The following is a 23,501-nucleotide window of genomic DNA, read 5'->3' on the forward strand; positions in this document are numbered from 1 at the left end:
CGGTGTGCGCGGACCGACCTAGGTCTAGACTATGTGTGAAAGGGACTGACCCTGCTCTGTACAAGGGTCGGGGAATGAGACCCGGGAAATTTACGGGTTGATAGATTAGTGTATTTCCTGGGTCGTCGGTCAGAGTATAACTTGCTCTTGTTTGCTTTACTCAGAATCAGGCCCTCTGGCTCATTACAGACACAAAGGGGGAATCTTACAAACATGTATTTTATAGGGGTGTGCATCGGCCACTTTTCGTGTTTTGGATCTGGATCTTTCTTCGTGTTTTGGATCTGGATTGGATTTGCCAACACCACCCATCCGTGTTTTGGGTTTTGGTTTTTGGATCTGTATTTTTTTGGAAAAAAGCATAAAAACAGCTAAAATCACAGAATTTGTTTTTTTTTTGTTCCAACGCTATTATTTACCTCAATAACATTAATTTCCAGTCTATTCTGAACACCTCACAATATTGTTTTTAGGCCAAAAGGTTGCACCGGGGTAGCTGGATGACTATGCTAAGCAACTAAAGTGGGCGGCACAAACACGTGGCCCATCTAAGAGTAACACTGCAGTGGCAGACAGGATGGCAGTTTGAAAAACTAGGCCCCAAAGAGTACATAATGCCAAAAAAAAGACGTGCAAGATGGAATGGTCCTTGGGCCCTCCTACCCACCCTTATGTTGTATAAACAGGATGTGCATACTTTAACAGACCAATCATTTCAGTGCCAGGGTCTGCCACATCACTGTGGCTGAAATTATTGATTCGTTTGGACCCCCACAAAACAAGCTGGCAATTAATCTGTCCCTGCACAAACTGGCTCTACAGAGGCAAGTTGTCGTCCTCATCCTCCTCATCCACCGATTCCTCACCCTCTTCAGTGTTGTGTACATCCTCATCCTCACAGAGTATTAATTTTTCCCAGCTGGAATCCAAAACCACAGGTCCCTCTGTACTTTCTGGAGGCTGGTCTTCCTGGAAGAATTGATAATTCATTTTGATGAACATCATCTTCTCCACATTTTGTGGAAGCAACCTCCTACGCCTTTCGCTGACAAGGTTCCCGGCTGCACTAAAAACTCTTTCGGAGAAAACACTGGAGGGGGGGCAACTTAGGTAAAATAGAGCCAGTTTGTACAGGAGCCTCCAAATTGCCTCTTTTTCCTGCCAGTGCAGGTACGGACTGTCTGACATGCCTACTTGGATGCTGTCACCGATGTAATCCTCCACCATTCTGTCAATGGTGACAGTATCATATGCAGTGACAGTAGACATGTCAGAAATTGTTGGCAGGTCCTTTAGTCTGGACCAGATGTCCAAACTTTATCCTGCCTGCCCTGCATCACCACCAGCAGGTTGCTTAGGATATCTAAGTTGTTTCCTGGCAGCCCCAGTTGCAGGAGAAAATGAAGAAGGAGCTATTGACGTGTCACGTTCCACTTCAGCTGACAGTGTTTTCACCAGCAGGTCTTTGCACCTCTGCAGGCTTGTGTCCGCTGGAAAGAGAGACACCGCATAGGCTTTAAACCTAGGATCGAGCACGATGGCCAAAATGTAGTGGTCTGATTTCAACAGATTGACTACCCTCGAATCCTGGCAAAGCGAATGAAGGGCTTCATCCACAAGTCCCACATACCGAGCGTAATCGCTCTGTCTTAGCTCCTCCTTCACTTTCTCCAGCTGCTTCTGCAAAAGCCTGATGAGGGGAATGACCTGACTCAAGCTGGCAGTGTCTTACCTGACTTCACATGTGGCAAGTTCAATGGACTGGAGAAACTTGCACAACACGGAAATCATGCATACCCCCTCCTTTGCCTATGTCATAGGTGGATGTATAGGCTTGAACGGCCTTTTGCTGCTCCTCCATCCACTAAAATATATAGAGTTCCACCGCATCACAATCTCTTGCTTCAGGTGATGGCTGGGCAGGTTCAAGAGTGTTTTCTGGTGCTCCAGTCTTCAGCACGCAGTCGCTGAATGGCAAAAGTGGGCAGAAATTTTTCAGGCCACCCAAAGCGTCTCCTGCATGCCCTTGTCATTTTTCAGAAAATTATGCACCACCAAATTTATTGTGTCAGCAAAACATGGGACATGCTGGAATTTGGCCAGATGTAATGCCTGCACAATATTGGAGGTATTGTCAGATATCACACATCCCCAGGAGAGTCTAAGTGGGGTAACCATTGGGCGATGATTTCCCTCAGTTTCTCTAAGAGGTTGTTGGCGGTGTACCTCTTACTGAAACCAGTGATACAGAGCGTAGCCTGCCTTGGAACGAGCTGGCGTTTCTGAGATGCTGCTACTGGTGACGCTGTTGTTGTTGCTGCATAAGGCGATACATCTACCCAGTGTGCTGTCACAGTCATATAGTCCTTAGTCTGCCTCTGTTCCACTTGTAGACATGTCCGTGGTTAAGTGGACATCGGGTACAACCGCATTTTTTAGGACACGGAGGACACTTTTTCTGACGTCTCTGTACATTCTCGGCATCGCCTGCCTAGTGAAGTGGAATCTAGATGGGATTTGGTACCAAGGACACACTACCTCCATCAATTGTCTAAATCCCACTGCACTAATGGCGGATACCGGATTCACATTTAACACCAACATAGCTGTCAAGGTCTCCTCTTTGCAACAGGATGACTGCGGTCGTACTTCATCCTCCTCGCAAAAGACTGTTGGACGGTCAATTGCTTAGTAAAAGAAGTAGTGGTGTTCCAACTTCCTCTCTGGGATGATGAACAACTCACAGCAGCAACAGCAGCATCAGAAGCAATAGGTGTAGCAATGCAGGATCCTCCGGAGGAATCTCAGATAGGAGAGGAGTCAGTCATGCCAGTGACATGGCCTGCAGTACTACTTCCGATCCTGACTGAGGAGGAAATTGATGAGGGAGTTGACAGTGTGGTTTGCAGGTGCTTGGATACAACAGGACAAATGGATTTAGGTGTCCCTGGACTGCTTATGGTCTTAGCCACAGATTCTGAACTTAATAAAGATAATAATAGTAACACTGTGCTTATATGTTTACAAGCAGCTCAAATAAATAAAGGATATCTTAAATACAGAGAATGAAATTGAGCACTAAAAATAGGGATTGAGAAATAGATAAGCAAAATCCAGTATCTAGATTCATGGGGGGAGAGAAGTAAAAAGAAAAAGATATGTAAATTGATCAGGACGATAAATGAGGTAACCGAATAAGAATAAAATGAATGGAAAATTAAAAAAATGAGTATAATAATAAGATAAAATAAGATAAAAATAAAAATATAAAAATAAATAAAATAATAAATAAATAAAATATATAAATAAATCCCAGTGAATCTGCTAATCAATTGAAGCAATTAAAACAATTAAAAACAATGGTTATGCACTTATAGTGCTGATGTATGTTTATAGCCTTTTAGCATGTGGAGAGTGGGCTCCGGGAGGTAGACAGGCAGTCCTCCAAGTAACAGCCGTTATATGTAAGTTCTGTCCCTATCTTATCCTGCTCCAGGTCTCTTCTTTTAGTTGCCGCAGCCTCCGGACGATCTGCTGAGCATGTGGCGCCGCGCCTGGTGATGACGTCAGATGCTGTGCGGCCGCTGTCACGGGGGGTCTCTCAGGCTTGTTCTAGCTCCGGCTAGTGTCTCCGCTAGTAGCTCAACTCTGAATCCAACGCGTTTCGCACCGCTCAGAGTGCTTTGTCAAGAATAATGCTTGGCTGTGCTTTTGTTCTTTAAATAGGGTCAAAACTTTATTGAAAACCGGAAGTACAATTCCGGAAATTGTCATTCTAGAGTGGCAAGCACATGGATAAAAGTTATGTTTGAAAAGGATATTGCTTCAATTGTTAGTTAGTTCCAAAGTGATAATAGGAAATGAAACAAAATAATAAAATATTATTTTGAAATAAATATAAAAATAAAATGAAAAAAATTGAAATAAATGTAAAAATAAAAATAATAATACAAGATATGATGCGTGAGTGTCAAGACAAGGGGGAATAAGCAGTGTTGCTGAAAAGAGAGGGAAGAATGAGAAATACTCGATGTTTATAAGATGGCTTTAAGTTCAATATCAATGTTGAGTCCTAGAGGTATGAGAGTCCTTAATTCATAGATCCATTTGGTTTATTTTCTTTTTAACGTGGTACAAGGCTATAAACATACATGTCATGACTAGTGGCAGCAGCTTCAGCACTAGGAGAAAGTGGTTCTAGATCTTCCCATATTTTATACTCCATTATTTTTATGGAGTGAATAACCCTTGTAACAGTTTTTTTATTTTAATTGAAGGGCAGCGGCCTACGCCACAACACACAGGACAGCACCTCTAATGTAAGAATTAGAAATGCAGCGGCCTACACCACAACACACAGGACAGCACCTGTATTGTAAGAATAAAAAGTGCAGCGGCCCAAGCCACAACACGCAGGACAGCACCTATAATGTAAAAATAAGAAGGACAGTGGCCTACACAGCAACACACTGGACAGCACCTGTAAAAGTTTTCCTTTTTATTGAAGGGCAGCGGCCTACACCACAACACGCTGGACAGCACCTGTAATGTAAGAAGGGCAGCGGCTTACACCACAACACACTGAAGAACACCTGTAATGTAAGAAGGGTAGCGGCCTACACCACAACACACTGGACAACACCTGTAATGTAAGAATAAGAAATGCAGCGGCCTACACCACAAAACACAGGACAGCACATGTAATGTAAGAATAAGAAGGGCAGTGACCTACACCACAACACACAGGACAGCACCTGTAAAAGTGTTTATTTTTATTGAAGGGTAGCGGCCTACACCACAACACACTGGACAACACCTGTAATGTAACAATAAGAAGGGCAGCGGCCTGAACCACAACACACTGAACAGCACCTGTAATGTAATAAAGGGCAGCGGCCAACACCACAACACACTGGACAGCACCTGTAAAAGTTTTTATTTGTATTGAAGAGCAGCGGCCTACACCACAACACACAGGACAGCAACTGTAAGAATAAGAAGGGCAGCGGCCTACTCCACAACACACAGGACAGCACCTGTAATGTAAGAAAAAGAAGGGCAGTGTCCTACACCACAACTCGCTGGACAGCACCTGTAAAACTTTTTATTTAATTGAAGGGCAGCGGCCTACACCACAACACACAGGACAGGATCTGTAATGTAAGAGGGTCAGCGGCCTACACCACAATAAACAGGACAGCACTTGTAATGTAAGAAGGGCTGAGTCCTAAAGTACAACACACTGGACAGCACCTGTAAAAGTTTTTTTTTTTTTTAAGCACAGCGGCCTAAATCACAACACACAGGACAGCACATGTAATGTAAGAAGGGCAGCGGCCTACACCACAACACACTGGACAGCACCTGTAAAAGTTTTTATATTTATTGAAGGGCAGCGGTCTACACCTCAACACACAGGACAGCACCTGTAATGTAAGAAGGGCAGCGGCCTACACCACAATACACAGGACAGCACCTGTAATGTAAGAAGGGCAGAGTCCTAAAGTTCAACACACTGGACAGCACCTGTAAAAGTTTTTATTTTTATTGAAGGGCAGCGGGTAACACCACAACAGACAGGACAGCAGCTGTAATGTAAGAAGGGCAGTTGGCTACACCACAACACACTGGACAGCACCTGTAAAAAGTTTTTTTTATTGAAGGGCAGCAGCCTACATCACAATACACAGGACAGCACCTGTAATGTAAGAAGGGCAGCGGCCTATGCCACAACACACTGGACAGCACCTGTAAAAGGTTTTTTTTTTTATTGAAGGGCAGCGGCCTACACCATAACACACTGGACAGCACCTGTAAAGGTTTCTATTTTTATTGAAGGGCAGCGGCCTATACAACACACAGGACAGCACCTGTAAAATTTTTTATATTTATTGAAGGGCAGCGAGTAACACCACAATACACAGGACATACCCTGTAATGTAAGAAGGGCAATGTCCTACACCACAACACATTGGACAGCACCTGTAAAAGTTTTTAGTTTTATTGAAGGGCAGTTACCTACACCACAACACACTGGACAGCACCTGTAAAAGTTTTTATTTTTATTGAATGGCAGCGGCCTACACTACAACACACAGGAGAGCAGCTGTAATGTAAGAATAAGAAGGGTAACGGCCTACATCACAACACACTGGACAGCACCTGTAAAAGTTTTCATTTTTATTGAAGGGCAGCGGCCTACACCACAACACACTGGACAGCACCTGTAAAGGTTTTTATTTTTATTGAAGGGCAGCGGCCTATACAACACAAAGGAAAGCACCTGTAATGTAAGAAGGGCAGTGACCTACACCACAACACACTGGACAGCACCTGTAAAAGTTTTTATTTTTATTGAAGGGCATCAATCTACACCAGAACACACAGGACAGCACCTGTAAAGGTTTTTATTTTTATTGAAGGGCAGCAGCCTACACCAAAACACACTGGACAGCACCTGTAAAAGTTTTTATTTTTATTGAAGGGCAGCTACCTACACTACAACACACAGGACAGCAGCTGTAATGTAAGAATAAGAAGGGTAACGGCCTACATCACAACACACTGGACAGCACCTGTAAAAGTTTTTATTGATATTGAAGGGCAGTGGCCTACAACACAACACACTGGACAGCACCTGTAAAAGGTTTTTTTTTTATTGAGGGGAAGAGGCTTACACCACAATACACAGGACAGCACCAGTAATATAAGAAGGGCAGTGTCCTACACCACAACACACTGTACAGCACCTGTAAAAGTTTTTATTTTTATTGAAGGGCGCCGGCCTACACCACAACACACTGGACAGCACCTGTAAAAGTTTTTATTTTTATTGAAGGGCAGCGGCCTATACAACACACAGGACAGCACCTGTAAAGTAAGAAGGGCAGCAGTCTACACTACAACACACTGGACAGCACATGTAAAAGTTTTTATATTTATTGAAGGGCAGTGGTCTACACCACAACACACATGACAGCACCTGTAATGTAAGAAGGGCAGCAGCCTACACCACATTACACAGACAGCACCTGTAATGTAAGAAGGGCAGAGTCCTAAAGTACAACACACTGGACAGCACCTGTAAAAGTTTTTATTTTTATTGAAGGGCAGCGGCCTACACCATAACAAACTGAACAGCACATATAAAAGTTTTTATTTTTATTGAAGGGCAGCGGGAAACACCACAATACACAGGACATGACGTGTAATGTAAGAAGGGCAGCGGCCTACAACACAACATACTGGACAGCACCTGTAAAAGGTTTTTTTTATTGAGGGGAAGAGGCCTACACCACAATACACAGGACAGCACCTGTAATGTAAGAAGGGCAGTGTCCTACACCACAACACACTGGACAGCACCTCTAAAAGTTTTTATTTTTATTTAAGGGCAGTGGCTTACACCACAACACACAGGACAGCACCGGTAATGTAAGAAGAGCAGTGACCTACACCACAACACACTGGACAGCACCTGTAAAAGTTTTTATTTTTATTGAAGTGCAGCGGCCTACACTACAAAGCACTGGACAGCACCTGTAAAGGTTTTTATTTATATTGAAAGGCTGCAGCCTATACAACACACAGGACAGCACCTGTAATGTAAGAAGGGCAGCGGCCTACACCCCAACACACTGGACAGCACCTTTAAAAAAATTAATTTTTATTGAAGGGCAGCGGGTAACACCATAATACAGAGGACATGCCCTGTAATGTAAGAATTTAACTGTCCTACACCACAACAGACTGGACAGCACCTGTAAAAGTTTTTATTTTTATTGAAGGGCAGTGGCCTACACCCCAACACACTGGACAGCACCGGTAATGTAAGAAGGGCAGTGACCTACACCACAACACACTGGACAGCACTTGTAAAAGTTTTTATTTTTATTGAAGGGCAGCGGGTAACACAATACACATGACAGAAGGGCAGCGGCCTACACCACAACACACTGGACAGCACCGGTAATGTAAGAAGGGCAGTGACCTACACCACAACACACTGGACAGCACCTGTAAAAGTTTTTATTTTTATAGAAGGGCAGCGACCTACACCACAATACACCGGACAGCAACTGTAATGTAAGATGGGCAGAGGCCTACACCACAACATACTTGACAGCACCTTTAAAAGTTTCTATTGAAGGGCAGCTACCTACACCACAACACACTTGACAGCACCTGTAAAAGTTTTTATTTTTATTGAAGGGCAGCGGCCTACACTACAACACACAGGACAGCACCAGTAATGTAAGAATAAGAAGGGCAATGGCCCACATCACAACACACAGGACAGCACATGTAAAAGTTTTTATTTTTATTGAAGGGCAGCGGCCTACACCACAACAGGCAGGACAGCACCTGTAATGTAAGAAGGGCACTGTCCACACCACAACACACTGGACAACACCTGTAAAAGTTTTTGTTTTTATTGAAGGGCAGCTATCTACACCACAACACACTGGACAGCACCTGTAAAAGTTTTTATTTTTATTTACGGGCAGTGGCCTACACCACAACACACAGGACAGCACCGGTAATGTAAGAAGGCCTGTGACCTACACCACAACACACTGGACAGCACCTGTAAAAGTTTTTATTTTTATTGAAGGGCAGTGGCCTACACCACAAAACACTAGACAGCACCTGTAAAGGTTTTTATTTTTATTGAAGGGCTGCGGCCTATTCAACACATAGGACAGCACCTGTAATGTAAGAAGGGCAGCGTGCTGCACCCCAACACACTGGACTGCACCTGTAATGTAAGAAGGGCAATGTCCTAAAGCACAACACACTGGACAGCACCTGTAAAAGTTTTTAATTTTATTGAAGGGAAGCGGCCTACACCACAACAGACAGGACAGCACCTGTAATGTAAGAAGGGCAGTTGGCTACACCACAACACACTGGACAGCACCTGTAAAAGGTTTTTTGTATTATTGAAGGGCAGCAGCCTACATCACAATACACAGGGCAGCACTTGTAATGTAAGAATAAGAAATGCAGTGGCTTATACCACAACACACAGGACAGCACCTGTAATGTAAGAAGGGCAGCAGCCTACACCACAACACAGTGGACAGTTCCTGTAAAGGTTTTTATTTTTATTGAAGGGCTGCGGCCTATACAACACACAGGACAGCACCTGTAATGTAAGAAATGCAGCGGCCTACACCCCAACACAGTGGGCAGCGGGGAACACCACAATACACAGGACATGCCCTGTAATGTGAGAAGGGCACTGTCCTACACCACAACACACTGGACAGCACCTGTAAAAGTTTTTATTTTTATTGAAGGGCAGCTACCTACACTACAACACACAGGACAGCAGCTGTAATGTAAGAATAAGAAGGGCAACGGCCTACATCACAACACACTGGACAGCACATGTAAAAGTTTTTTTTTTTATGGAAGGGAAGTGGCCTACACTACAACACACTGGACAGCACCTGTAATGTAAGAAGAGCAGCACAAGTAAAAGGTATTTTTTTTTATTGAAGGGCAGCGGCCTACACCACAACACACTGGACAGCACCTGTAAAGGTTTTTATTTTTATTGAAGGGCAGCGGCCTATACAACACACAGGACAGCACCTGTAATGTAAGAAGAGCAGCGGCCTACACCACAAAACACTGTACAGCACCTGTAAAAGTTTTTATTTTTATTGAAAGGCAGCGGTCTATAGCACAACACACAGGACAGCACCTGTAATGTCAGAAGGGCAGTGACCTACACCACAACACACTGGTCAGCACCTGTAAAAGTTTTTATTTTTATTGAAGGGCATCAGTCTACAACACAACACACAGGACAGCACCTGTAAAAGTTTTTATTTTTATTGAAGGGCAGCAGCCTTCACCACAACACACAGGACAGCACCTGTAAAAGTTTTTATTTTTATTGAAGGGTAGCGGCCTACACCACAAAACTCTGGACAGCACCTGTAAAAAATTATTTGTGTTTTTGTGCAGCAGTCCCTTGATAGTAGCACAGCACCCCTGTGCACCTACCTATGCCGATGACAGGTGTGGCTGGCTAACACGGCACGCACACAGAAAATATATATATATATATTTATTTTTTTTTTAACACTGGTGGTGGTGGTAGGTGGAGAGAGCACCCCTGAAGGATGAGCACCCCTGAACACAGCACTACAGCCAGCCCATATGGATAGGACAAAAGCCAGCCCTTATATGGACAACAGTAGCCAACCAGCCCCTATGTATATGGAGTGGACAACAGTAGCCAGCCAGCCAGCATCAGCTCCCAGCTCCCTCCTTCTTTACAGTAGCCAGCCAGCCCAGTATTGTAATGTATCTAAGTAGTAGTGTACTACTAAGTTTATTATTTTTATTAGTAGCCAACAGCTCCCAGCTCCCTCTATCTGCCAGCCCCTATGGACAGGACAACAGCCAGCCCCTATATGGACAACAGTAATCAGTCAGCCCCTGTGTATGGACAACAGTAGCCAGCCAGCCTCTTCACAGTAGCCAGCCAGCCCAGTATGTATCACACAACTAAACAAACAGTATATCACACAACACTAGCTCCCAGCTCCCTCCCTCTGCACGCACGCTCCACAGCCGGAATGAAAAATGGCGGCGATAAAACCCGCAAGAATCGGAAAGCGAGATGATGCCGTTTTGCCTCGATTTCAGTTCCGAGCCAGGCGGGAAAACCTAAGCCTGACTCGGTTCCCGGCTCGGAACGGGAGGAGTCGGGGGGGATTCGGATTTCGGAAATCCGAACCCGCTCATCCCTAGTATTTTAGTGAACCCATATTTTTCAGTGATTTTTATGGTAGTTTTGTAACTGCTAAATATAGTAAAGTTCCAACCCCTAAAGAAGACACAGAGTTGAGATCATAATTTGGTTTTAAATGTATTAAACTGCAGATTGATAAATGCTGAAAACTTGCCAGAAATCCTGCTGTAAAGTAAGAGGTGATTGTGAGAGACAAGAGAGATCAAAGTGCTTGTTATATGAGCTTCCCTGCCTGGCAATAATGATAAAAAATTCCCCTTCCATATTTCAGAAATTCCAGCATCCATACAAGAAATATTTAGATAGTGGCGAGTTTATTTGGAACTTATCAAACATCCCATTGCTGAGAAAGTACATACATGCTGTTAAGGAAGAGAATTTACGTGAAGTAATCGAAGTGTTCATCAAACAGTATGAGGCTTCTGTGCAAGAAAATCTGAAAACTTTTCGCAAATGTAAGTACAGTACTACATGGTGATGTTGATCTTTATAGATTTTTGCAGCCAATGAGGTATATAGTGTATTATATTAATTTCTTTCCAAAGTCCTGGGTTTGCTGCATCTACTGCATACAACGCATGGGTTCCTGACACAATGGGCCATATTTACTGATTAAATAAAGCTATAATTACCTGTTTTGGCACAACAGCATCAAGACAGATAAAGAGGTATATTTATCAAATAAAGGCTTATCGCCATCATTTAAATTTTTAATATTTTTTAAAATAAAAATATGTCTTTATTGAAGTAAAACAGTGAAATACACTACCTATGCAGGTCATAAAGCTATGGCCCCGATTCCCCGCTTCGTGCTGATCAATTCACTGATCGATGGAAAAATAGCATGGAAAATATGCCTGATTCGCTGTCTCCGATAATTTTTTTGGTCAGGATCAGCGAGACATTGTTTTCCAACATGTCCCGATTCCTGGACTCCAGCTTTGGTAGAACAGAGAATTCGGACAGTCTATAGGAGATGTATGGGCTCTAATACATATGAACAGTAATATGGGCTCTACTCCAGAAAAATATGAACTGCATTTAACCCACAAATGCTGGACAGCTTTATTTTTACAATGCAATTTAGATTTTAGTTTGGACACACCCCTCCCAAATCTACATCTCTCTGCATTTTTTAAATCTCCCCCATCTGCTGTACAGCATGGTTTTGCCAAGGTGCAAAGACACTGGCTTTTTCTTGTTTACTCCCAGCTGAGCCCCAATATGTTCATGTCATAGGAAGACTGAAGGCAGCAGGTATACATAAGTAAACACCCTAAGATTCCTTAAAGCATTCATTCAGATGCAAAGTAGAGACAGCTATCTAGTCATCAAGTTCATGATCTAAACCAATCTACTATCATCACGCACTCCTTCTGAAGCATGTGGAAGTCATTGAAGATCCAACAGCATACCAATGGCGGAGTTAGATGAATAACAGTGAGTCTCATACTATAGGGTATTACCAATACATTAATATAAAAGCACATGCATTAAATGCATCAAAGTATCTATGAAAATGTTCAAATTAAACTTGCCAGAGAAATAATATATATCACTCTGGATGCCCTCATATGCTCTACTGACATGTATAGGGGCCAGGAGCATGTATGGAAATGGAAGCTCAGTTTGATCTTTTGATTCCACCATTAAAAATAAACAAATGCAAATATATTAAACTTTTAAAGAAAAAAAAAAAACATGGTAAATAAAATATTTATTGAACAGGTACAGTGTCTGCCATTCTTTGTTCTTTGGTAAATAATATACCAGCAAGATATTTACACTAGAACTAGCGGTTTTATTACAAATGTCACAATTGCTAGTAATTTTTTCCTTTTTATTTTATTAAACAGTGATATAGAACACTACAGTAATTTATGAGCAAGTTATGAATTAAATGTATTTAAAATATATTAATACCAATGGTTACAATTACAATTAGACGCACTGACTGGAGCTGATGCAGAGTTGAATTCACATCAGCAGTAATTGATCCCAGATTGTGGGCACAGAACTAGATGTAAGTATGCAGAGTTATATGCATTTTTGCAGTTGGACCACTCCTATCCGTATGCTTGGTTTGATACCTGTCATCATAAGTGCGCTCACCAGCCCTACTGTATCATTGGAGCCCTTACTGGACTTAGCGAACATACAAAAGCCCCATTACCACCCAGTTATACTTCTTCAGCCACAAGCGGAGAAGCAAATAAGTTGTGTATGACTCTCCATCGCCTGTACTTGCATACACTTATCTCTGCAACATGCGCAGTGCAAAACAGACTTGCATTCAACTTGCTGCAGCCCCACTGACTCATTAGCAAGTTCTCTGAATCTCTATCCAGTTGGTTACTAGGGAACATTCTATTGTCCAGTAAGTCTCTGGAGGCAGTGGCGTATCCAACTTTTAACATAAGGGGGATCGAAAAAAGATGAATATGCACGCCAGGCCCAGGAAGTTTAAAATGTAAATAAAAGTGGGTGTACAGATGTGTTCACATAACCTAACCTCAAATCATGCCAAATACTGTACACTGTAGCACCATTTGTCCCACCACGTACTTTGCAACTAAGCAGCTCCATGCACACCCCCACACCGTTTTGTGCCGAATATGCTTCTTTTCACATCCCTAATGAAATAAAAGTACAATGCAGGAGTACCCTGAGCACTGGCGCTGGCATTGCTGTGTGCGATGCAGATGTTAACCTAGGTTAAAAGCAAAAGCCTAAGGACCAATATACTGTAAGTGAACCACGCTATGCATCACACCACATGGGATGCAGTCAGGAAGCCGACTGTCGAAATCCCGACCGCCGGCTTCCCGACTGTCTAATCCCGGCAGGGGTCTAATGACAGGCGTCGAAAATCCTGACGCATGTCATTTTACCTACGCCGGTAAGGTAAGCTGGGTGGCGGGGGAGGGTTAGGTTAGGGGCTCCCGGGGGGGGGACTTAGGGTTAGGCACCCCCTCGGGAGGGTTAGGGTTAGGCTATGGGAAGGAGGGGTTAGGGTTAGGCACCCCCGGAGGGAAGTTAGGGTGAGGCACCCCCCGGGAGACTTAGGTTTAGACTGCAAGGAAACGGGGGGTTAGTTTTAGGCACTTACAGGGGGCTTAGGGTTAGGCACTTGGGGGGAGGTTAGGGTTCGGCACCCCTAAGGGAGGGTTAGGGGGAGGGGTAGGTTTAGTAATAGTTAAAATACTTATCTGTCGGGATCTTCACTGCGGGTCTTCCAGCGTCAGGATTTGAACCTGTGTCCGCCGGTATTGCATACCAATCCCCACCACACTGTGCAGTGTTAAATCTGCAACACTATGCCATTTCCATTGCAACAAATATACAAAACCTACAGATGTGTCCACATACATCTTACTTCCTTGCGTGTTAAACAGCTCTTCAAGTCAGTGGCGTAAGTTCATCCCACACGCAGAGAGGCAAGTTACAATTTGGTAACCCCAAGACTTCAGTGGCTGTCGCTGTTCAATTACCAACATGGCACATCTAGGAAAGAGAATGGCATTGCAGTGGCAGACAGGATGGCAGGTTTATAAACTATAACAAGAAAAGAGGTACAAGATGAATTTGTCCTTGGACCCTCCCACCGATGGGAGTAATGCCGGTGTCGCACCTGCCCATTTCGATTCTTGAAAGGGTGGATGAACTATTAATGTAGCAGTTCACAAAACGGAAGCTCTGAACAGGAAGGGGGCAGAGGGATTTTAAAGTCTGGTACTAAACATCTCTAATTATTGTGCTTCTGTTATTATGTATGGGAAGGCTGGGAGGGGAGGAGGGATTACATCTCCAGATACCATCACAAAATAGCCTCTCCATTTGGTGTTTGAGCTGCATCTGACCAAACATGGCTGTTAAGGTTGGTTTGTATCTACAAATCAAGGTTGAAAAATGGCATAAGAGTAATTTGCAAGTATGCCTATTTGTGATTGTAGTTTAAATAAATATAGTATGAGACTAAAATAAAGAGTAAGCATCAGAGCAGCGGCACAAAAGCACGGCAGTTTTACAAATATAGGACATCTATGAAACATTTGCCACACAGCAGTGTCAGACAGGATGGCAGTTTAATAAACTATAAAATTAACAATCTCATGCAGCAATGCCCCAAACAGCACATAATGCAAAGAAAAGAGGTGTAAGATGGAATTGTCCTTGGGTCCTCCCACCCACCCTCATGTTGTATATATTAAACAGGACATGCACAGTTTAACAAACCAATCACTTCAGCGACAGGGACTGACAATTGTGGCTGAAGCAATTGGTTTGTTTGGGCCCCCACAAAACAAGCTACCAATGGGTAGCTGACATTGCTGGCAATGATCTCTCCATGCACAAACTGGCTTTGCAGAGGCAAGGTGTTGTCACCATTATCATCCGATTCCTCACCCTCATCAGTGTGTACATCATCTTCACACAATATTAATTTGTCCCCGCTGGAATCCACCATTACAGCCTCAGGTGTCTCTGTAATTTTTGGACGTAATTGGTGGTAAAGGTCTTCTTCGTGTAATTTGTAGTTCATTTTGATGAACATTATAGTTCCAAATTTTGAGGAAGTAGCCTACTACGCCGATCGCTGACAAGTTTCCCGGCTGTCCTGAAAACTCTTTCTTAGTACACACTGGAGGATGGGCAGCTCAAGTAAAGCAAAGGCAGTTTGTGCAAGGGCCTCCAAATTGCCTTTTTTTTCCTGCCAGTAGTCAAGCGGACTGTGTGACATGCCTATTTGGATGCTATCATTAAAATAGTCCTCAACTATTCTTTGAATAATCACTGTATCAGATGGAGTCATGGCAGAGGTCTCATTAATTGTACTGTAGGCAATTCTTTTACACCCCACCAGATGTCAAAACTTGGATGTGTTGACTCATCTGCATCACTAGTGGGTATTTTGGAAAAGCTGAGTTTTTTCCTAGCAGCAGCATTTGCTGGAGAAACTTAAGGAGGACCTATCGCTGCATCACGTGCCACTTGAGCTAACAATTTGCTTACCAACAGCTGTTTTCATCTCATCAGATCTGTTTCCATTGGGATGAAAGACACCATGTATGACTTAAACCTAGGATCCAGCACGGTCACCAAAATGTATTTATCGGATTGTAAGATCCTGACAACCCTTGGATCCTGGTGAAGGGAATAATGGACTTGATCTACAAGTCCGACAAACTTAATGGAATTGCTTCTTTTCAGATTCTACTTCAGTTTCTCAAGCTGCTTTTCCAACAGTCTAATTAGGGGATTTACCTGACTCAAGCTGGTAGTGTCTTCACAGTTGACTACTTTGAAGGGTTTCAACACTTTGCACAACACAGAACGTATTTTCCACTGAGCTTGAGTAAGGTACATTCCCCTTCATATTCCTATGTCATAGTTCGTTGTGTAGCTTTGGATGGCTTTTTGCTGTTTCTCCATCCGCTGAAGCATATACAAGGTGGATTTCCACCTTGTAACTACCTCTTGCTTCAGCTGGTGACAGGGCAAATTCCACATTTCTTGGAGGAGGTGCAATCTTCTATATGCACCTGCTGAATGGCGAAAATGTCCAGAAATTTTTGGTGGCACAGAGAGCATCTACTGCACAGCCCTGTCATTTTTAAAACCAAGTTGTTTGTGTGAGCAAAACATGGGACATGTTGGAATTCACCCAGCTGTTTTGCTCTCACAATATTGGTGGCATTGTCAGAAATAACAAATCTCGAGGAGAGTAGAAGCAGGGTAAGCCATTTTGCAGACTTCTCTGAGTTCTTTTAATAGGTTGTCAGCGGTATGCCTCTTAGTGAAACTGGTGATACACAGACTAGCCTGCATCAGAATGAGCTGATGTTTCTTAGATGCTGCTGCTGTTGGTGCCGCTGAAAGCAATACACCCTCTCAGTGGGCTGTTACAGTCATGTAATCTTGAGTTTGCCCTGTTCCACTTGTCCACATATCTGTGGTTAAGTTAACAGTGGGTACAATGGCATTTTGGAGGACACTAATTTTAAGTTTATTTTAACGTCCCTTAGCAGGGACAGAGGACCTCATTTAACTGTGTAAAACCCACTACACTAATGGCAGATATTAGACGTACATCTAATATCAGCATAGATGTTATGGAGTCAGTGATCTGCTGTGGTTACTAGGTGACTGCTGTCATACATGCTCCCCTTTGCAAAGGATTGTTGAACAGTCAGTTGTTTTTTAAACTACTACTAGTAGTCTTCCTGGTCCCCTTCTGGGATGAAGATCCCCTCCCAGCAGTAGCAGCAGGCATAGCGCTCAAGGATTCTTCTGAGGAATCCTGGATAGGGAAGGACTGAGTTAGCCTTAGCAAACTGGATGCAGGACTACTTCCGATCATGACTGATGATATTGTTGATGAAGGTGTTGATGGTGAAGATGGCAGGTGCTTGAATCTACCAGAAAGAAGGGAGCTAGCTGATGCTGGACTGCTTGTTGTTACTTTTTTAACCAAAGTTTCTGAATTTTGCAAAAACTTTTGATGGATGCACTGCAGATTACATAACAGGGAGGAGGTTCCTAGATTGGTAAGGTCCCTACCTCTACTTACTCTGACTATACAAAGGGTAGAGATGGCTTGACAATTGCTTTCTGGATTTGGGTAGAAATAATTCCACACATAAGAAGTGGATTTTTTTGTTTTATGCCCAGGCATGACATTCCTTATCATGGGCAACAACTGTTTCCGCTGGTGCCTGATTTACACAAACAACATCCTCATGAAAACATCCTCATCATCAACATCCTTATTAAAGTCAGCTGCACAAATATCTTCCTCATCCTCGTGCACTTCCACAGCAGCATTCCTGATTTCTATGACAGCATGTTGACTTGTGCTGCTCCAGGGATTTGTGACATTTCTGAGCACACAGTTGGTTCCTGTGCCTTAACAATTTTCATTTTTTTAAACTTCCACAGGGAGAAGGGCTTACATCATCATAAGAGGCAGAACCACAAGTCATAAATAAAGGCCACGGCCTTAGCCTTTCTTTGCCACTTCGTGTGGTGAAAGGCATATTGCCAATTTATGTCTTTCTGCAGCCAACTTTCCTTTTAATAATTTTTTCTTTACCACTGTAAAAGATTGGTTCTTTGATTTTAGATGCCCTGATTTAAGCCCTCCTTGTCCTTGGGCATCGGCTTTAGTAGATGATGTTGACGTACTAGTATCGTCATTGGTGGCAGCAGCTCCAGCACTAGTATGTGGTTCCTGCTCTCCTCTCAACTGATCATTCTCCATAGCAACAAACATGAAGGTACAGCACACATGTCAATTTGTACCAAAATTTTCCATTTTTAACTTTAAGTTTATTTAAAATTTTATTCACAAACGACAGAGCGCAGTCACACCGCACAATACTTGTTTGAATATTACAATGCTGTATTACTGACCAACAGCATCACAATACTTTTATGAATATTACACTGCAGTATTACTGTATTGACAAAGTGTGTCACAATACTTGTATGAATGTTACACTGCGGTATTACTGACCAACAGCATCACAATACTTTTATGAATATCACACTGCGTTATTACTGTACTGACCAACAGTGTTACAATACTTGTATGAATATTACACTGAGGTATTACTGACCAACAGCGCCACAATACTTTTATGAATATTACACTGTGGTACTACTGTCCAACGATGTCACAATACCTGTATGAATATTACACTGCGGTATTACTGAACAACAGTGTCACAATACTTGTATGAATATTACACTGCGGTATTACTGCCCAACAGCGTCACAATACTTGTATGAATATTACAATGCGGTATGGCCAGCAGCGTCACAGTGCTTATATATATATATATATATATATATATGGATAAACTGGGGGGGTACAGCATAACACTGCTTATGGATACATTGGGGTACAGAACAAAAAAAAAATATATATTTTTTTTTTACTTCTTATAAGTTTTAAAAAAATGTTTAATTACTTTTTTTTATTACAGCCTGTGGATGGACAGCAAACCCGTGGATGGAGAGCACACTGGATGGACAACACACCCATGGACAGCACACCCCTGGATGGACAGTACTGAATGGACAGTACAACCCTGGACAGCACATCCCTTGATCGACAGCACAGCACACCTCTGGGTTGCACAACACAGTCCTCTGGATAGAGAATAGCACACCCCTGGATGAGCAACAGCCCCCTGGACAGAGCACGGCACACTCCTGGATGGACAACACAGCCTCCCTCCTGGACAATACACAGCATACCCCTGGATGGACAACACAGCCTCCCTCATGGACAGTGCACAGCATACCCCTGGATTGGACAACACAACCCCCTGGACAGAGCACAGCACACCCCTGGATTGGACAACACAGCTCCCTGGATGGAGCACAACACACCCCTGGATGGGCAACACAGCCCCCTGGACAGAGCACAGCACACCCCTGGATGGGCAACACAGTCCCCTGGACGGAGCATAGCACACCCCTGGAAGGGCAACACAGTCCCCTGGACGGAGCACTGCACACCCCTGGATGGTTAACACAGTCCCCTGGACGGAGCACAGCACACCCCTGGATGGGCAACACAGTCCCCTGGACGGAGCACAGCACACCCCTGGATGGGCAACACAGTCCCCTGGACGGAGCACAGCACACCCCTGGATGGGCAACATAGTCCCATGGACAGAGCACTGCACAGCACTGGATTGGACAACACAGCACCCCCTGGACCGGAGCACATCCTGACAGCCCGGGACTCAGCAACCAAATGGCGCCGATCACCCGGGGGAGGGACTTATTTACAATCCAAAACCTGTGAGGATCCAACAGTGGGATGATTATGTTTTGCCTCATTTTGGATTCCGAGTTAGGCAGGAAAACCCGAGTCTGACTCAGATCATACTTGGATCCCCTATGTTCGGGTGGGTCTAGTTCTCGTAGAACTGGACCCTCTCATCTCTAGTTAGAAGGCCTAGTCATTTACTATAGGAGTCTCTCCCATAAGTTGACCTCTGGTTATATCACCACTATTGTCCTACAGCCCGTCAGCCCAGTCCACGGGTACTGGCTCAGATCTTAAAGCCCAAAACATGAAACTGGTTAATAAACCGAAGACCTGGTTAAGTTATCTACTATATTGTGTCGACTAATCTTCATCATACACGGCTACCACCTATACCAACTATAGGATTTTTTAGTTATTTATTATCCAGTTATTTACACAATGCAGTTCCTGCATATTCCATTGGTCTTTACAATTGGGAATAAACAGTAATAAAACAAGACTGGGTAATAACAGACAGACATAGAGGCAGTGCCGGCTCTAGCCAATTCGGTGCCCTAGGCAAAACTTTTGGCTGATGCCCCCTAGCATGTATTAGTTTATATATATATATATATATATATATATATAATAAAAGGCCGGCACCCCACCTTGCAGTTCCACCAGCCCTATTCCCCCAGACCTAGTGAGTGTCTCAGCCCCATTCCCCCAGACCTAATGTGTGTCTCAGCCCCATTCCCTTAGACCCAGTGTGTCTCTCTGCACCATTCCCCCACTGTGTCAGCCTCATTCTCCCCCCAGCCCCAGGGTGTGTCAGCACATTCTCCCCTCCAGCATGTTTCCCAGCCCCAGTGTGTCAGCCTCTTTCCCCCACCCCCAACATGTCAGCATCTTTCTCCCCCCCAAGCCCCAGAGTGTGTCTCAGCCTTGCCTTCCCCCTCCAGCCCCATTGTGTCTCAGCCTTCCCCCCCCAGCCCCAGTGCATGTCTCAGCCTTCTCCCTCCAGCCCCAGTGTGTGTCTCAGCCTTCTCCCCCCAGCCCCAGTGCGTGTCTCAGCCTTCTCCCCCCAGCCCCAGTGCGTGTCTCAGCCTTCCCCGCCACAGCCCCAGTGCGTGTCAGCCTCCCCCCCCAGCCCCAGTGCATGTCTCAGCCTCCACCCAAGCCCAATGCATGTCTCAGCCTTCCCCCCCCAGCCCCAGTGCGTGTCTCAGCCTTCCCCCCCAGCCCCAGTGAGTGTCTTAGCCCTCTCCCCCCCAGCCCCAGTGCGTGTTTCAGCCTCCCCGCCCCAGAGCCGCCACTTACCTTGGCTGCTTCCTCTCCGCGGCTCCTCTCGATCCTTTCCTTCCAGCAGCCCGGCCCTTTGTTATGACATGGTGCGCATGACGTCACGCGTGCCGTGTCATAACAAGGGGCCGGGATGAAGCGGGTGGCTGGTTGTTATGTTGGTGGAGCCGGAGCGGCCGAAGCGGGCCCGCTCCGACTCCAACCATTTAAATAATGGGGACCGGGTCGGAATGAGCTTCTGTGCAGAAGCTCATCCTGACCGGTTAAAGTCACCTGACCGGCTGACAGGTGCGCTGCCAGTTCGGAGCGGAGCTCCGATCGCAGCAGCGGCTTGTGGGAGGCAGCGGCAGAGCCTTGAATGCCCCTAAGCATTCAAGTCGCCCCTAGGCATTAGCTTAATATGCCTATGCCTAGGGCCGGCTCTGCATAGAGGTTAGAGGGCCCTTTTCACAAACTTACATTCTATAGGGCAGTGTTTCCCAAACTCACTATTCAGGGAGCACTAACAGTGCATGGTTTCTATTTATTCTAGATGGTGCACAGGTGTATTAATTACTGGTGGACACATTTTAAAAGATCCACAGGTGGAGCTAATTATTTCACTTGTGATTCTGTTAGGAGACCTGGAAAACATGCACTGTTAGTGCTCCCTAAGAAATGAGTTTGGGAAACACTACTATAGGGAAAGACTGTAGGCAGTGAAACACAGCCAGACTGCAGAGGATCTTGGTGGGCTGTATGATCCAGTCACATAAGAATGTTGGCCTAGGGTCAGGAAGATGTGATAGTGAAAAAGAGAAAGTACAGTATGTAAAGTTATGTATGGACTGTATTTAGGGGATGTAATTGGGTAGGATAACTTATGGAGGTTATGTGGGTCGTTCTGGGATTTGGCAAGCTTGTCTAAAGAGGTATGTTTTCAGGGAACACTTTAAGGTTTGGAGACTAACAGAAAGTCTTATTTTGCGTGGGAGGGCATTCCACAGCTTGGATGTAGACTGAAAAAAGTCCAGTAACCATGAATGGGAGCAGGTGAGGATGAGGTTTTATTAAAAGGCTATGGGCCCAGGCCACTAAGCTACCACTCCACAAACGTGTGCAGATCAACAATACAAAGAATTTGGCTGCAGTGACACAGAATCAAAGTATTTGAGTGAGTACAGAAAAGTGAACTTCTGACTGCATGGAGCACTTTCTCTATACTCACGCTCCTTCAGCTTATAGATCAGTGGTATCCTTCATTCTAAACGTGAGATGTACCAGCAAAACCTGGTTACCTGACTTCATGGTCCAGCCACTGCTACTAGCCAGCTTATGTACCTAACTGCACATGGCTTCATTATCTACCATTGTCTGAAGCAAATAACCAGCTCCAGAGCTACTGTACCACAATATATAGGACATTGCCACAGCTCCGTTTTCTCTTTTTACCTCCAGCGCTGTATTGACAAGCCAGCTTTGATTGCAGACACTTTGACCATCCAAGCACGGTCATAGTCACTGCCTACAGCCGCTATTACATCCAACCAGTAACGTCCTCACATCCTGGGATCAGGTGTATAATATCTGTAGTGAGCGATCTATATCTGAGGGATTTATTATCAGCTTAGCGTTCAGTCTGAACTGTACCAGTTTGTATTATTACAGCCTAAGTGGCTCTCACCGTTAATTGGAAACACAGTTGCTGGAATTCATTACCTCTGAAATTCATTGTCATTTGCATGAGTATTATTTTAGCAACATTTATTTCTACTCTCATTTGCCTAAGGTGACCTTTTTTTACAAACTAATCTTTGCACAATTGAAGAATTACTGCGATTGTCTATCAGCTGGACTTGTGGTGATTCTGTTCGCCTTGGATTAATGGCTGTTTATTTTTACTACTGCATACTGATATGTCTATAACACGATATTTATTATAGAGTTATTTTAAACAATTTCTGGTTTTAATAATGGGATATATATTTATTTTTTATCAATATAGACTTGTTGGCTCTGTATGTTTTTTTTTCAATTATACATTTTTATTAAGTTTCACAGTTTTATATAGAGTAATACAAAGGTGGGAAAAATAATTAAAAAGAAGGAAGGGGGAAGGATACATACATTACAAAATATCCAAAGATCCAGTCCTAACAATAAAACTACAAATAGCAGTCTAGAAACTTTAGGAGCATAAGTCCATTAGAGAACAAGAACAATTTAATACTCCATAATATACAGAACATACTGTAATAGCATTGAAAATATTTAAAGTCATATAAAATTATATGTGGGAGATGTACTAAGCCATGAAAAGTTATAAAGTTGAGAGTGATGAAGTACCAGCAAAGTAGCTCCTAACTGTCATGTTACAGGCTGTGCTTGAAAATTGGCAGTTAGGAGCTGATTGGCTGGTGCTTTATCACTCTCAACTTGATCACTTTTCAAGGCTTAGTACATCTCCCCCTATATATAAAAAAAAATAGTACAATAAGATATTACAACGTACAGTAAGGTTTCAGGCTCTGGATGTTTTGAGTGTACAGTCTTACTTCATCTGAGTACAGAAAAGTCCTTTATTCACATGGTAAGGGTGAAAATGTACTTTGCAGGATCAAACATGAACTTTGCCAAGTTAGTGAGTTCAGAGAATTACGCTCCATGGAAGATCACTATGCAGAT

The 23,501-nt window shown here is 43.8% G+C and overlaps 1 protein-coding gene across 1 annotated transcript in view; it reads left to right on the forward strand.

Annotated features, from left to right (window-relative positions):
- LOC148540390 (hydroxylysine kinase-like) overlaps window positions 1-23,501 on the forward strand; it is a 76,080-nt gene that overhangs the window by 47,390 nt on the left and 5,189 nt on the right. Inside the window, exon 4 of the mRNA XM_088443633.1 lies at window positions 11,043-11,226. Within this exon, the coding sequence (XP_088299759.1) occupies window positions 11,043-11,226 (184 nt within the window). The remainder of the gene's footprint in view (window positions 1-11,042; window positions 11,227-23,501) is intronic.

The sequence above is a fragment of the Taudactylus pleione genome, unplaced genomic scaffold (assembly GCF_031769625.1).
Source record: "Taudactylus pleione unplaced genomic scaffold, aTauple2 ptg000019l, whole genome shotgun sequence".
Lineage (NCBI taxonomy): Eukaryota > Metazoa > Chordata > Amphibia > Anura > Myobatrachidae > Taudactylus > Taudactylus pleione.